Source organism: Notolepis coatsorum, assembly GCF_963971535.1.
Source record: "Notolepis coatsorum genome assembly, chromosome: 8".
Lineage (NCBI taxonomy): Eukaryota > Metazoa > Chordata > Actinopteri > Aulopiformes > Paralepididae > Notolepis > Notolepis coatsorum.
Window position 1 is genome coordinate 126,877,095 of NC_140172.1, and position 17,117 is coordinate 126,894,211.

General features: G+C 41.7%; 1 protein-coding gene across 1 annotated transcript in view; it reads left to right on the forward strand.

The window, feature by feature from the left end:
* Positions 1-4,459: 4,459 nt before the first annotated feature.
* tecta (tectorin alpha) overlaps positions 4,460-17,117 on the forward strand; it is a gene marked incomplete at its 3' end in the record, with an annotated part of 131,966 nt that continues 119,308 nt past the window's right edge. Inside the window, exons 1-2 of the mRNA XM_084320521.1 lie at positions 4,460-4,521; positions 11,375-11,523. Of these exons, the coding sequence (XP_084176647.1) occupies positions 11,385-11,523 (139 nt within the window). The 5' untranslated portion in view covers positions 4,460-4,521; positions 11,375-11,384. The remainder of the gene's footprint in view (positions 4,522-11,374; positions 11,524-17,117) is intronic.

The window sequence follows — 17,117 nt, forward strand, 5'->3', positions numbered from 1 at the left end:
TTGGTTTAGTGCACTTCGGTTGCTACTGAGCGGAAATGTTTGTGCGGACCTGTTCTCCCAAACTGGTAAGCAAATGACTGTTTTTACGTTATTTTCATTTTTACGTTACTATTATTATTATTATTATTTTTTTAAACATTGATCTTAACTGATCACTGTGACTTTATTGCTTTTATCGTTATATATGCCTATAATTGTGTACAGCACTTTGAGCTACATGACATGTATGAAAGGTGCTTTATAAATACTTACTTACTTACTTACTTACTTACTTTACTTACTTATATCATAGATAAGAAAACCTGTTTAAAGGAACATGTCGACATTATTGGTATATCTGCAGAGCCACAGAGCCCAACGTCTGGGCGGGGCTTCGTGGCGTGGACGGGTTTGAGGCGGGGCTTCGTGGCGTGGACAAGTATTGTGGCCTGGACAAGTATTTGTTGGAGTGCACATGCGGATGAGGGGGGGGGGGGGGGGGGGGGGGCTCTCTCGCTCTCTCTCTCTCTCTTGTTAACGACATACACATGCGGATGAGGGGGGGGGGGGCTCTCTCGCTCGCTCTCTCTCTCTCGTTTACGACATACACAACTTTCGTCTTGTTTACATCTTCTTCACGTGATCAAAAAGTACCATCACGCAGTTGTATTGCGACTCTGTCATTTATTATATAACGTTACGTTCTCAAAATATTCCCCTTCCGGTATAAATATTTAGTATTTCCTTTCCCCCATTTTCAATTCATCATAACATGACATACAGACAGTAATGTTACATCTAGACATTTATGACATACCAGATCTACAAATATACTAGACATTTATGACATACCAGATCTACAAATATACTAGACATTTATGACATACCAGATCTACAAATATACAGCACTGTTTGTGATACAAAAATAGTAGAGTATCTATAGTAATAATAGAGTATATACATTTGAGGGGGAATAAACTGTACATTGGAAGAGGTCTACAAATATACAGCACTGTTTGTGATACAAAAATAGTAGAGTATATATAGTAATAATAGAGTATATACATTTGAGGGGGAATAAACTGTACATATACAGCACTGTTTGTGATACAAAAATAGTAGAGTACATTAACCTGGCACACAACATACTTGTTCACATGTCATTTTTCTTTCACTCTAAAGGAAATATGTCTCGCATACAGTAGACCCCCCAGTAGCCTACTTTGTGGAGACGAAGATGATGAGTACCAGTCTTCTCCTCAGACATATAAAATCCGTTTTTCAATACAAGTACGACTCAAGACACAGAACATTAGTATGCAAAATAAAAAATGAACACAGATTTGAGTGTGAATGAAAACTTTATTTTAACAGATTTCAGAATGGGTACAATACAGTACGGCTCAATACACACAATTGTTAAGGGGATGCAGACCAGAGAAAGACGTTTGTCTTGTTTACATCAGGGTCCCCCATTTTCAATTCATATCGACATACAGGTATTTAGTACCGATACATGTTAGTCTTAGACGAAGTAAAATTATGCCCTTCGCATATCTTTTCTGGATACACATTTTAAATAACCAGAGGCAACACTAAAGCAGCACTGTAATTAGAGATGTTCCGATACCATTTTTCCCTTTCCGATCCGATTCCGATACCTAAGCTTTGGGTATCGGCCGATACCGATATTTATCCGATATCAGTGCATAAAAAAAAAAGAAAAAAATATTATATAAATTATACCTTTTTTTTTTTTTTTTTTTTTTAGATACCGTTATACTGTTTTTTAGTAATAACTAGAACGTATGGTATTTATTCAACAACAGGTGATTGTATAGATTTGTATTAGTATCATTAATCAATGAGTATGGGCTGCAGCACTGCAGATATACCCTACTCCAATGATCCACACGGACATTAAACGGTGTTGCACTCGCTACTCAGTGGCTCTGCAGATATACCCTATTCAGTCTGTAAGCTAGTGGCAGATAGAACGTTCATGTTGTGATTTTTGATGCAAAATAAATATTCAACATTCTCTTTTGAAACTCCGCCTCAGACTCTTATCCTTTGCCAACTTGCTGTACTTTGCTTGCAGGTCTGCAGCCATTATTGCTGGATTATGAGTAGCACCAACTTTAGACACGGTAACGTTATCAAGCTAAGCTAACTGACCTAGCTCGTCTTCCCGCATTGACATTTGATAACGTTAGTAATAGTCAGCTAACGCTAGTCCGTAGCTACTTAACTTAAATACAATTCACCGTGGGTGCATTATTGTTGATAGACGGTCACGGACAGTGTTAGGTCCTGGAGAAAGGACAGGCGATCATCTGATTTGATGTAACGTTAAAGCGGATGTTGTTCCAACTAGCTATCTTTCCAGCTAATGCTATCATAACACCAGCCAAACACATCCCGATTCCCGTCCGAGCTCCCCGTCACACCGCACTGTCGGGGACAATGGAGTTTAAGAAAGTGTATCTGCTGTTAAAATGACACAGCATCACACTTTAAAACATGTTCATTTTATAATCCTCACTCTCCGCAGGACTCGGCAGGAGATAAATTACATCATGGGATCGGAGGCTAGAATTTACGTGTACTCGCCGATACCGATACCAGCATTTTAGGCAGTATCGGCGGCATTTCCGATACTGGTATCGGTATCGGAACAACTCTAACTGTAATGTATCGTACCCGAGGCAGCCCAAATCTTCTCAAAGATTTTATCATAAGTGTGCCTCGACTTCATTTCAGTAGATGGTCTCAGAAGGAGGTCAGTGCGTGACCCAGAGGAATCCAATTTGCATTATTTACACAGCTTCCGTATCACAGAAACCTAAGACATGAAAAATGTATAAGAAATAGCCAGTGTTTTAAGTTGTAAAATGTTAATCAATGCACAGAAATAAATCTTCATTAGGCTAATACTATATAGTTTACACTTAAAAAGAATATCAACCTTCTGCTCGTAGAGCTCGTTTCTGAGCCTGTCTTCCGAGACTGTGATTTCCTGTCCCTCTGCTTGTTTTTGAGGACGGACTTTCTCAAATTCAGCGTTGATTACTTTGTTGGACCGGTGGGTATTTTTGCCTATCCATGGTGCCCAAAAGTGATAGCTGGGGGGAACTGCAAATGGGTTTTTTTTTTTTTTTTTACCTTTGCAATGAAAATAAAATAATAATGTCACATCAGGAATAGAAGTTGCTTAACAAATTGATAAAAGGAGATGTCGACTAAGCGCTGTGCGTTACCCGTTACTTTATTTTATTTTAATTTTTTATTTATCCTTTATTTATCCAGGAATGTCCCATTGAGATACAATATCTCTTCTTCCAGGGAGTCCTTTTTTTATCCACTTTTTCTCCCATTTTCTATATTTTCTCCCATCCCAATTTCGTATCATCCAATTCAACCCTCCCCTGTCACGAACGCTGTTTCTTGCCTCCCACAAGCCGGCTGCAATGTGGACTAAGTCATACATAGCACAAGTCCCCTCCGGTACTTGAGGTAACAGCAGTCGCATCTTTTCACCTGCGCAGCTCGATCTCTCAGTGGCGAGGAGTAACGCGTGGGAGGCTCACGCTGCCCCAGACACTTCCTGATTCTACTGCGCAGGCGCACCAACCGACCTGTAGGAGTCGCTGTCCACAACGCCCGATCCCCACCCATCAGTTTCCCACCCCCTAATACGGCCAATGTGTATTAGTACGGACGACCAGCTAAACTGAAAGCAAATGTGGAGCGCTGGGCTCGAACAGGCAAGCCCAGCGTCTCCAGATTTCGTGGCGAGCACCTTGCCCACTACGCCACGTAGCCGCCCTCTTCTTCCAGGGAGTCCTGACCAACACGGCACACAACAAGTTTCAACATAAAACAGGGCATTAAACAAAAAACATACAATTCAAATATAAATACAGAAGGCCATTTGTGCAGTGGCAAGGAGCATAATCAGATCAGCAATAGCATCAGGTAAAACAGTTACATGTTTCATGAAGGGCTAATCGTAGCATACCTTTAAAAGCATCCACAGTAGGAAGTGCCTCTAGACAAAGTTTTACTTGCAGCGTATTCCATAAAAAGGGAGCATAGTGGGAGAATGCAGCTTTACCAAGCTCTGACTGCATCAGAGGAACATTTAAAAGCATCCCATTTGCTGCTCGTCTGGTATTAAAAAAGCAAGTATAAAAGGACAGAAGTCTGGAGATATATAAGGGCAGCTTACCTAGCAATGACTTAAGGATAAAAATCAACATGTGTGATTGTCTTCTTTGGTTACAAAACCACGACCAATCATATCCATAGACAGTGTCTTCCAGAAGTACATACTTGTCCACGCCACGAAGCCCCGCCTCAAACCCGTCCACGCCACGAAGCCCCGCCCAGACGTTGGGCTCTGTGGCTCTGCAGATATACCCTACTCCTAGTAGTCAATAGTATCCTGGTAGTAGGAGGAGGAGGAGGAGGAGGGTCACCTAACCCGAACAAATACAACAACAACATTTGAAAAGACCCAAGACTGAGGGGTTCCTAGCGGTGAGTGCAATGGTTTCAATAATGGAAAATGGTTCAATCGTTTTTAATAACACGATTTCTTATTTGCTCTATAGTTAGTTATATAGCGACAGCGTGAATTATTGTAATAATAACAAAAAGCACAGTGCCTCGCAGCGAGCAAGGCAACCTGTGCAGGAACGACTTTGAGATACTGGTAAAATGATCACTTATGACATCAAGAAAATAAATACAGACACAAATGGCATAACGTTAGGTTGTTCTAGCTGGCAAATTACTCATTAATAATAATAATAACCAGCCGTCAAAAGTTGTTTCTTCCATTCGGATATATGCTCTGTTTTGCTCTCTGCTTGTGTTTGTTATTATGGTCTCCGTGACTCTCTGATAACATTATTATGAGGCAATTTATCCTGTTCTGAAACGATTGAATCGTTACGTCGTAACTACTGTTTACTGTAAATATGTAAAAGTACACTTGTCCACGCTGTAATTCCAAAGTACACTTGTCCACGCGCCCCTCCCCCATCGTTGGCTAAATGCGTGTTACGGGTTGTCATGGCAGCTGGTGAAGTTGAGACCCCGTCACCCCCACCTTGTCAATTGTTATCTTCGCCCTATCGTGTGTCCAGCTGTCTCTACCTTTCTGCGATCTCCTTTGTTAATGGCAGTTTGAGCTTTTGTTGGGAAGTTGAGGGTGGCATCGGTTGTTTACAACTGTTTACTTAGTGTTTGCCCAGATTATTTAGATTTGTAATTCCACCATATAAACCCTTCCATTTCTTGGACCAGAAGTGCTCCTCAAAAGTTGTCCCCCATCAAGCTAAAAAGGCATCTGATCTGCATGTGTTGAAAAATATGGCTTTTGTTTTTGTATCTGTGATATGGGAAACCATCTTGACAGAGCATCATCACACTGAGTTGTGCCAGGGCACTAAATCAGCACTCTGATAGTTGTGTGTGGGAACCAAATCACTTGGGATGGCCCGAGAGAGCTAAGATGAGCTGGTTCAAGGATGACAGACCTCTTGTCTGAAACTGATAGGGCTGATCAAAGTTGAAGAGGCTTTTTTTGTGAGTTCTTCTAGGCACCCTGGTTCTAGGTATAGAGAGAGCACACATTCGTTTTTATCTGTCTTGATTGATTGCACTTACAAATTTCATGAAACATGCTTATATCATAGATAAGAAAACCTGTTTAAAAGAACATGTCGACATTATTGGAAGTGCGCTTATCTATCTTCTTGTCTGACTCTGGAGAAGATGGTAAGCATGTTTCCCATAATGTTGGCATGTTCCTTTTAATATATAGGCTACAACAAGGTCTTAAATATAAAAGACTATAGCCTCAGTCACCTGTATCATTGTTATTGTTCAAAACTGATATCCCAAAACATATTCTTGGAGAAATAACAAAAATAAAGAAAATGTACCAGTAAATCTGTAAACAACCCGGCATAGACCTTTCACATAAATTACCGTTGCAGAAGTCACCATCAAAACTATGACGACAAGGTTTGCATTTTTAACCATCAAGGACGGCAAGAGAACGCCAGTGCATCACAACACGGACACACAGTGTCCTAGATGCGATGCATTCTATTTCTCACATAGATTGAACTGGTCTAATACACACAGTGTCATGCATGTGAGCCACCACTAGGTGCAGAGTGGACAACTGTGACTGAATTACTCAATGAAGGAGTGAGTAAGTTAGTGACATTGCCGGTCATAGACATGCTTTGCATCTAAAAAAGATTATACCAGGCCTTCGACCAGATGGTGGTGTTATAGCCTAACCAAAGCTCAAAATGTAGCCTAAAATGTAGGTTAAAAAAGCCATAACTTATACACCACAAGTCTGATTGACACAAAATGTGTACATATCCAGCTACCCCTGGTCTAAAACTTCTAGAACCAGTTCACCAGTTTCCGCCTATTTTGTGTACTCAGGCCTAGGCTTATTATTAGCTTTATATTCTTTTGATTTCTTTGTGACCAATACAGTGATGTGTTTTTCCCCCAGGCTATTAAGTTCAGAGTAGAGTCAATCAGTCCAGTATTTCACTCTTCCATTGTTGCTTTGCTGAGATGATGTCATAATGTGGCAGGAGACTGTCACTTTTGTGGCTCATGTGACTGGTATCTGTTGCTTGCACGGGATGTCACAATGCCCCCTTTTGCAGCCATTATCTGCAGCCGTTTGTTGTCCTCCTTAGTGAGTATTCTGTTTACTGAAATCTGGGACAGAAAAGGTCACACGTTAAAACAACCCGTAAGGCAGTCTAGGACATGTTTTGTCAGCCCCTGGTACTACCACGTCAGCACCAGGCTGGTCAGCACCACAGAGTGGGCAGGGCACCTCCCTCTGTGCTGCCCACTGGTCAGCATACTGTAGGCTTGTGGTGCTCCTGAGTGTAATGTGGGGCTGGCTGCGTTGAACTTGGCAACTATAGTGAAAGGCTACTGCAAAATAATGTATAGAGACTTGACAGCAGGTTTAAAAACATAATTTTCACTTTAAAAGGTGCTGTAGATACAAATGTTATGTCGACTAATACTTTTTTTTTAATAGTACACCCACAGGGCGTTTAGAAAGGTGCAGAATAAAAGTATTGCTTTTCCCCAAAATAAAATATTGATTTAAAAAAAATGTGGCTGGTCCAAAATCAATGTTGTTTACATGCATGTATGGAATGCATATGATTGGATACATCAGGGTTTCCGTTAGAAAAAATTGTTGCCGGTCTCCGTGACCTGCAAGATTTCAATCTACCGGACAAATGAGATTAATTCCGGTCATAGTTTATTGAGCTTTAAAACAATTTATAGGCAGACTATATAAAGAATGTCATCCTCAAGGCATGTAGATTTATAATATTATTATTTAAAACTAGGCTACTTTTGCGTATACAGTCATTAATATATTCCAAATAAAATAAGTCCCTCGATACTCCGTGCTGCTGCTGACTTGAAATAAAATAGACCGCGTATGTGGGCAGTCGGTCCGACACTAAACAGCAGTCTGTTATAATCACATTTTTATGAGCTAACGAATTCCGTTATATTGGACATTTGTATTAATTATATCAAGCGAAGAACTGAGAAATTTTGCAGAGAGAGACGGCAACGTTATCGTGGCCGGGTTTGCGTGATGTATTTCTCCACCTCCCAACGACTTGGTGCTGGTCATAATGTCCGGTGAAAACAACTCCCTCCAAGCACAACTTGATCACCCGAACCGTACCAAAACAGGCCAAAATTAAATAGCCCATGCGACGAACGATTCATTACATTCGTTTCATCGTTGCTCCACCAAGCAGCCGGTCCAACAATGAAAGCTGTTATCAGCGCGAGCCGGCAGCAGTTAGTTTGCAAGAAGCATCCAGCTGCAGACCCGCAGAGCAGCTTTCCAGGTCTGGGGACCGCACTGTGCCAGCAAAGCTGGTGGGTTATGTGGGTCTGCAGCTGCATGCCTTCCGCAAATCCAGCAGCAAGCTCTCGCTGAGCGAAGCAACGACAACAAACGCAATGATTGTTTCGTTCACCCAACTCCAGCCCATCCAAATACAATTCAAATAATCAAACTGTGCCCAGAGGGAACTATTTTCACCGGACACTATGACCGGAGAGATTAAATATGTCGGACTTCAACAGATTTTGCCGGCCAAATACCGGTAATTACCGGCTAACGGAAACGCTGGGATACATGTGCTGCTAGTTGAGACTTGCTGATATGTTGGTGCTCTAGTGGGACATTTAGTGGCTCAATGTTATCTATAGCACCTTTTAACCCTTTCATTACCACACTACCAAATGGTTAACCCTTTCACTGCAACAATACAGAAGGTTAACCCTTTTCACTGCCACATGACAAAGGGTTAACCCTTTCACTACCACACACTACAGAAGGTTAACCCTTTCACTACCACACTACAGACGGTTAGTGTGGTAGTGAAAGGGTTAACCGTCTGTAGTGTGGTAGTGAAGGAGTTAAAGCAACTTTAAACAACCATTTGTGCAGAGTGGTCCCTGTTGTGTTGTCTGATTACTAAGGATTGTAGGTGGCACATCACATGTTATAGAGTTGTTATCAGACTGACAAAAAAAACGTCACAATTGATTGAATTCCAGACATCCTTTTATCCGTGATGAGTTGATAAGCTCCTGTAGCTAAGATGGCCATAAGCTAGTTGCCTCTGATGGACGAAGCTCGCGTGTGTTCTTGCTAAACCCAGTCGTGATAATTCATTCATTTCATCTTTATTTAATCTCGAAATATCATTGAGAACAGGCTCTCATTTACAATGGCGTTGAGAGGAACAATACATAATACAAAAGCAATATAAAAATGGAAAGGTCAGTCAATTAAAGGGGAACTATCTTATAAATGGCCTTTTTCAGTGTTTAGCATTGTTTCCTAGCTATGTGGACTTATATTAATATGATCTATGTCTCTAATTCTCATATTGGCGCATTCTTCCAATTCTCCTCTCACAATATTCACCCTCACTGAACTGAGTCATCTCAAAATGTGATGATTTGTGATGTCAGAGAGACTCGGCTGCATGATAATGTTCAGGCGGCGCAGTGGTTTAGGTGCCCAGGCTCAAAACGGCTTAAGATCTTGAGGTAGAAAAATGCTGTTTTTGAGGACTTGATTAGAAATACAAAACAATGAATTAAAAAAAAATAAAAAATTACAGAGGTGTTCCATAAACTCACAGGAATTGTGTAAAAGTGCTCAAATAGTGAAATAAATAGTAAAATAGTTCCCCTTTAAATAATTCAAATCAATCAAAACAGTTACATATAATAAACCTATGAAAGGTATTCATGCGTCCATCTCATCATGAGTAGTACCCACACCTGCTACCTACTAGTACTGTGGAAGTTCCTTTCAAGGCCTTTTGTTCACACCTCCCCCCTGTATCCTCCTTTTCCACTCCCCTCACCTGGTCATCCCTCCCCCGCCCCCTTTTCTCCCAGATGGCTTAAAGACAAACTCACGGAATGAGGAGGATGCTTGATCCCTTCTCCTGGCCAGAGAAAGTCAAGTCCTCTACTGATCTCCTAACCTAAATTGTAGTTGATTAGCCATGTTTTAACAATACATTTCTATCAAGCATGAAGATTTGACCACACGCACGATTAACTAGGGCTGGGCGATATGGCCAAAAATGATATCACGATAACGATATGATAATGTTATCATATCACTCTATATCGATAATTATCGCGATTGTTATAAGTATTACATTTTATTTAATTTTTTATAAATCTTTTATTTATTTATTTTTTATTATTATTATTTTTAAACAACAGATGTATGTTTATTTTGCAGCCATTCTTTGTCGTTGCTGCCATCTTTAGTGTTCCATCCCCTCACACTCCAGTTCTCAGGCTGCAGCTGGTTTGAAAGCTAAAGTAAACAGGCTTCCCTGCTGGCTGTGGCTCCAGGGGAGTTGAATAGTTCTGGCTCTGCTAGTTTCTTTTCTATCTTTTGGCGCTTTTTTGGTGGACAAACCACCACGCATGTGCACCGTGACTTGTGACTGGAGTCTAGCTCTGCTAGCACACATAGCCTACTGTGTACAGACTGTTTCAAACTGTATTTTAAATTAGAAAGCAAACAAAATAAATGGACAAGAGAAAAATAAATCTCAATTTGGTCAGTATTGTCATTTGGACAAGCAAAGCCCTTACTTTAAGTTGCAGGCAAGAAAGACAAGTCTGTCCACTGTCTCTGGTTTTAAAACTGCCCTGTTGCAGGGTCAAAAAAAATAATAAAATAATATGTTTTTATTATCAATCGATATCGATTATTAAAATATATCGCGATAATTATTGTTTTATCGCCCAGCCCTATGATTAACCTCTCCGGTTCCACCACACTGCATTGATTAGCCTAGTTTTGATTTCTCACAGCCCACATTCCTAAATCTCTACCTTTATTTCGCCATATTACATTATCATTAGGGGTGGGACAATACATCGATCCAGATCGATATATCGATCTATTATCAATAATCAAATAGGATCGACGCAACGTAAAAAGATCGATTCATATTGCGATACTCTTATTTTGAAAATCCCCGCGAGTCATATCCGCCGGCGCCCAGTATTGTGAAACTCCGTGTAGACATTACAGCAGTGTTTGCGTCTGCTGTAAAGCACTCAGAGCGTCTATTTTGCGAGCCGATATAAGTCTGTGCAGTTTTTTCCCCGCAACGGGTCAAATGCATATAACAGGCGTTGCATCGTCGCCATTCCTTTATGCCAACGTCGCGTTAAATATCTAAATGAACGTTGCGTTGGCTGCTTAAAAGCTAAGCAGCTAACCGTGAGAGAGAACAGGAGAGGAGAGAGGGGACTTGGAAGGAGGAGGGGTGGGGGCTGTGGGGGACTGTGTGTGTGTGTCTGTGTGTGTCTGTGTGTGTCTGTGTGTGTGTTAAAGCTCAATATATAAAAACAAAAGTGAACAGGAGGTCTATTTGTATTAAAAACAATAGATTGTTTTTCATTTAAATGTCTGGAAGAGCTAAAAAATAAATACATCAATTGATATTTCCGTAGCCTTTTTTTAGTTGATCTAAATGTGACTGATTGTGTTAAATGGGCACATAATATCGCCTCATATCGATCGCAGGCACCTGAATTGAATCGTATCGTATCGTGGCAGACTTTGTGATATCGGCAAATATCGTATCGTTGTCCAAAGAATCGATATCGTATCGTATCGTGATGAAACTGGTGATTCCCACCCCTAATTATCATAGCATCTCCGATATGAGGTCATGCTGCACACAGTGACCGGTTGGAACTGACTGACCGACCGACTGAGCTTAGCTGCTGTTTCTGTCTCCCCGGTTAGGGCGTGGATCATGGAGCCTTCCTCTGACGAAGAGGAGGTGCGCACCTTCGTACAGGTAATCAGCGAGAAGTACAATCCTGAGAACTTCCCCTACCCCTGCCGTCGCTCTGGCTCGTTCTGGCCCAGCCCGCAGGGTTCCCCCGTCAAAGGTAAGAAGTCGCATTGACCACTGACATTTACATTTAGTAATTTAGCTAACGCTTTTATCCAAAGCAACTTGCATGTTCTTTTTTTTTATCCACTTTTTCTCCCCATTTTCTATTTTTCTCCCATCCCAATTTCGTATTTCCAATTCTTCCCTCCCCTGTCTTGAATGTTGCTAGACTAGACTGTAGTGAGGATAGAAGCCTTGCATCACGTGTCCCCTCCGGTACACGAGGAGGCAGCCTGTCGCATCTTTTCACCGCAGCAGCTCGAACTCTCAGTGGCGAGGAGTAACGCGTGGGAGGCTCACGCTGCCCCCGCTACTTCCTGTTTCCGCCGCACCGGCGTCACCCAACCGACCTGTAGGAGTCGCTGTCCACAACGTCCAATTCCCACCCACCGGCTTTCCCACCCTCTAACACTGCCAATTGTGTTAGTATGACGGCCGGCCAAGCCGGTAGCAACGCCGAGAGCTGGGCTCGATACCAGCATCTCCTGCGTTAGTGGCGAGCGCCTTGCCCACTGCGCCACTCAGCCGCCCTCAACTTGCATGTTCTGTACAACAAAAGTCAGCAGGAAGAGTTCAACTCTGGCAGCCAAGGGTCAGTAACATTGTTCGTCAAACAGTGTCGAACTTCAGTGCTACAGTCTTGAGTGCATAGTAGTATAGACATGTTAACATAGTACTGTAGGTAGTAATATAGGCAAGGGAGGTTCCTTAGTAACCGAGTGCATACTAGTAAAAGACGGTACAAAGGTTAGTAGTTTGGGCTAGCTCCCAAACCGTTCTGTTTGGGTGGTGGACACATTCAATGTTTAGGCTACGTTTTTTTTTGGTCTAGGGATGGGCTCGCCGGTTCCCGGCTGTATATGTACCACTGCACTTTGCTCGCTTCATACCACGACTGGGCAAATTAACATAGACTGTAATTAATTGTCATGTAATAGTGTTTTACTCTGAAGCGTTTTATATCACCTGAACGTAAAATCCAAAAGCCACTAATTCGTCAAACACTCACCCCAAAGTTGTTGAAATGGTGTAGGGCTGTCCCCGACTAAGGATTTGGATAGTCGACTATGATTGGCTGAAATTTGCCAATAGTCGACTATTATAAAAAAATATATATATATATTTTTTTATCATTCCATTTGGGCTGTGGGGGTGCTTAATGTCTGAAGGAGTCGACTGAAGGCTTCTTGTCCTCTGCAAAAGCATGCAATTGGTCCACTGATGGATACATCTTGATATTTGTCTAGTCTAGTGTGTTCATTAGATGGGTGAAATCCTCTTTCAGTGCCTCTGTGCCTGTTTTCTTAGGCAGTTAGCCTCTGGTATGCGTGCCATTAGCATTAGCCACGCTTCTAGGCCTTTTTTCTTTTGGAAAGAATGATAAAAATATATATATATATATATTTTTCTTTTTGTATTCGACTAAGAGGTTGGCAGTCGACTACGGCTCCTTTCGATCGATTATTCGACTAATAGGGGTCAGCCCTAAAATGGTGTAACTTCTCAACATTTCAATGGAGAATCTGTCTGTTTTCTGGGGCCTGAGATCTTGATTATTTAGTTATTTTTACAGTCTCATTCTATTCACCATGGCAGCGCCCAGTAAAACAGAAAACAGATTATACATCAAATATTCAAAATTTCAATACTTCAAAAATGTCAGTGTGTGTATTTGTGTGTTTGAAGAGATCTTGGAAAAATGTGTGTGTACAAAATGGCAGCTCGTTCGTAAGTCTTGTAAAGCTTGTTAACACTTTGATTGCCTAAGGTTAAATTCATGATATACCATCCGTTGCCAGCTCTATTTAACATGGAGAAGTTCCCCTTCTTTGCAGGGCTATAACTTTTTAAATTCTATTGCTAGATTGCCATTATTAGGGCCCATTCAAGGTCCTATATGTATTGTTCATGGTGTAGCAACGTTAAACTTTTTCATTCACATATTCATACTAAAATATGATCTAAAGTATAAGTATGTTTTCATCTCTTTCTGCAGCTTTCTCCAGAACGTGATTTATAGCCCCAAATACATTATATTGATGATGAAATACAGTTTGGTAGGAATCTGTGCGAGATCAAAAATTTCAATTGGACGTACTTCTAGAAGTTTCTACGTATCATCTGATATTGACCGGATGGGCGGGGGATCGTTTATAATTCCGTGGGCAACGTTTTACCATTCATCTAATGTGGGTCAAATGTTCATCATAGCAGTTAGTGTCGAACACGGTAATATTACACGCTAAAACTCACCCCAGTCTCCGCGGGCCGTTGGGCGATCAGCGTGGGGTAGACAGTTTTCCATTATGGGATGTTGAAATACCCGGTCCATTTCCAGGTTGTATAATAATATATACGTCCAAATCATGTTGTTTTTTCGAGTTATTTGCAGCGATCGATGTTCACTGTGTGAAGACTGAGTCTCTCTAACATTAGCGAGTGCCCGGACCACATATGGAGTGAGTCCTGCCGGGTTAAAGGTAACATCCGTTTTTTTTCGATCTGCCGATCGGCCACCAGATGGCGGTCTTGAACCGCTAGAGGATTGAGAGGAGATCACACTTGTGTCTCAGGGCCCCGGAAAGGAAATATGATTCCGATCACAGATTTTTGAAATATTGATATCAAAGACGAGTTACGGCGTCTTCGGCAACTTGAGCATGGCGGGGAAGGACGCCTAAACTCGTCCTTTGGCAACTAAAGTGTTAAAAAAAAGTCAAGTGTTTATTAATCCCTTGGGGAATTCATTGCAGCATGGGGGAGGGGGGATGGGAGGTACAGGCAAGGGAACACATGGACGAAGAGATAGTAATAATAATAGAGTAGAACAACATAATAATAATAATAATAATAATAATAATAATAATAATAATAATAATAATAATAATAATAATAATAATAATAATAATAATAATAATAATAATAATAGTGGAATGGCAGTATATTTGATCAATAATAATAATAATAGTATATATTGTGGCAGATATCACCCCCCCCACCCCCCTCTCATGGATATGTGAAGGACGGGAGATATTATTGCCACGGAAGGAGTAGAAACAATTAGGTAGCTGATTAGTACTGATAGAACACACCTGTGCATCATTAGTTCACCCACATCTCACGTGCACACGCCCCAGACACACACACTACAAATACACTATGTTAGTCGGAGGTAAGTTGAGTGGAGGTGAGCTTGGAGTTGTGACATAGAGTGAGAGATTGAGATATTCAGAGTTGTGTAAGGTGAGAGGAGAGGTGAAGGCGAGAAGGTGTTCATTGTGTACTGGACCCTAGACTGGCTGAGAAACCCCCTTGTGTTCTGACCCTGGACCGGACGACTACCCTGAGTATTGAACAATCCCTTTTTGTGTACGAGAGCCTGTTTTGTGTTTTTGACCATCGGACTGTATTACTACCATTCTCTTTGCCTATCGAACTGAATTCTGCCCTTATTCAATAAATATTCTTATTGATTGATATTGCACTTGTGTGGACATTTTAATTTTAATTTCATCCATCCAGCCTGATGTTATCATTGGGAATGGGTCTGAGCTCGCAAAAGGGCAAATACCGCCACCTACGCCTTACAGCTGGTATTGCACTCCATTATAAATGGTGTAGTTTATTTTCTGGGACGATCCGAGCCGTGCGGGTGGGGTTTAAATACTCAGGCGAGGTAGGCCTATACAATGATGGCATGGAACAGTAACCCCGCCCGCCCGCCCATGTGTAACGCTCGGTAATGTGGGACGGGCCTCCACGAGCAGTATTTGGAATGGCGATCAGATAATTGGATTATTACTTTTGCATTACATCAGATTCCAGGTAAGGACTCTATATAAAATCTTGCGTTGATCTGATATTTCTTTCTACCGCGATCGTGGCTGTGTGCCGTTGGGTGCAGGAGGGGACTGGGGGAGCCTCGCGCTACGAGGCCCTTTTCATTCTTGCATGAGGAAGGATAAAACGATGATCTAGCGTTGATTTCACGATGATTAGATTGATAATCAGGCGAAAAATGACAACGTATTTACTATTTAGTGTATTCCACTAAAGGGCTATTATCGCGTCTTTTCCTGGGATTACTAAGAATCACCAAAACTATATTCATATTAAAAACGGTATAAAACGGAAATGTACGGATGAAAAAAAAAATCGGTTTTGTACATGTTGACTGGAAGCAACTCACTGATAATCGACGGGTGTATTAGACCCATAGCTATAATATAAGATATATTTTAAGCACTCGCAAATCTCGCAGTCCCCCCATTGATTAAAGCGGTGGCGTTCTAGCGTCCTCTCGCGCATTAAGAGATGGCGCAGAATGAGTTAAGAGTCGGACAACGATGGTTGGTGGTAATTGCTTTCGGTACAGCATGTTAGTTAGCACTGGGACATCAACATGAAACATCAAACGCCCCCCACCCACCTCCCAATCCCCACAATAAATAGTAAATACATAATAAAATACATACAGGACAGTTACATATGACCGTGTCAGTCAGTGTCGGATGCTTGCCCATCTGTGCACGGGGGGGGGGGGGGGGGCCAGGGTGTTTAGTGTTGGGACTGCTGTGGGGGAAAAAACTGTTTGTGAAGCGTGTGTTTGGTTAAAATTGACCTGTAGCGACCTGAGGGCATGCACTGGAATATGTGGTGTGCTGGGTGGGAGGGATCGTTGACTCGTCTTCGCTTATCTGGTTTTTAGCAAGAGCTAGCCTAGCAAGCGTCTGTGAGAATGCCAATGTCTGTTGGTCACTCTGTCCAACCACTTTGGTCAGGTGGTTAAGCCTGCAATCTGCCTCATCCTCTAGCCACCACAGGGTGGCGATAGAGTATCACACTATAACCAACACAGCACCGTCTCCTCATAAGAATGAAACCTGAGAGTGACAGCTGGTGCCCTGTTAGGGCTGGGCAGTCGTGTTATAGGTCTAAGACCTGCCTGCTCCAGGAAGAGTTTAGCCTGTGCTCACTACTACAGGAATTTCCTCAAGGTCGCTGGGTTCATACGGTTCTACTCAGGGTATCTGTGGGGTATTAAATTCATAATGATCAATTTAAGGCATTAAAAGGTATTAATAGTCTTAAATCTCATTTGTACAGGTATACAAATGTTTGGGGGGGGGGGGCATCAAAAGATGAAATTATATTAAGTAGTTTTTGCAAGGGAGCTTGGTGCGTCTGACGAGAGCTTGCATGGAACACACAAGAATACAAGTGCAGCCGCCAGTTCAGTGTCGCTATGTGTTTTTTGCTAGTATGGTCGTGAAATTGGTATTACATTTTGCTGAGTGGTATTAAAAAGGTGTTAAGTCTTGAATTTAACATGTTGAAACCTGCTGATACCCTGCTACATATTCAATTCACTTTATTCACTTCGCCACCTCGTTGGTCAAATCTTACGCAGTGTGAGGTATGCATGTGGAAAGTGCCCGTTCACTTTCATGTTAAAACCTAGCTGTGGAAATACCACTTCAACAACCGAAAATAGTCAGAACAGCGGGCAGAATAACACTGTCAGAATGACAAGCTCATGATGACCTGACCTGAGTTTTTCACCACCGTAGTTTTTATGTTGTGAAATAC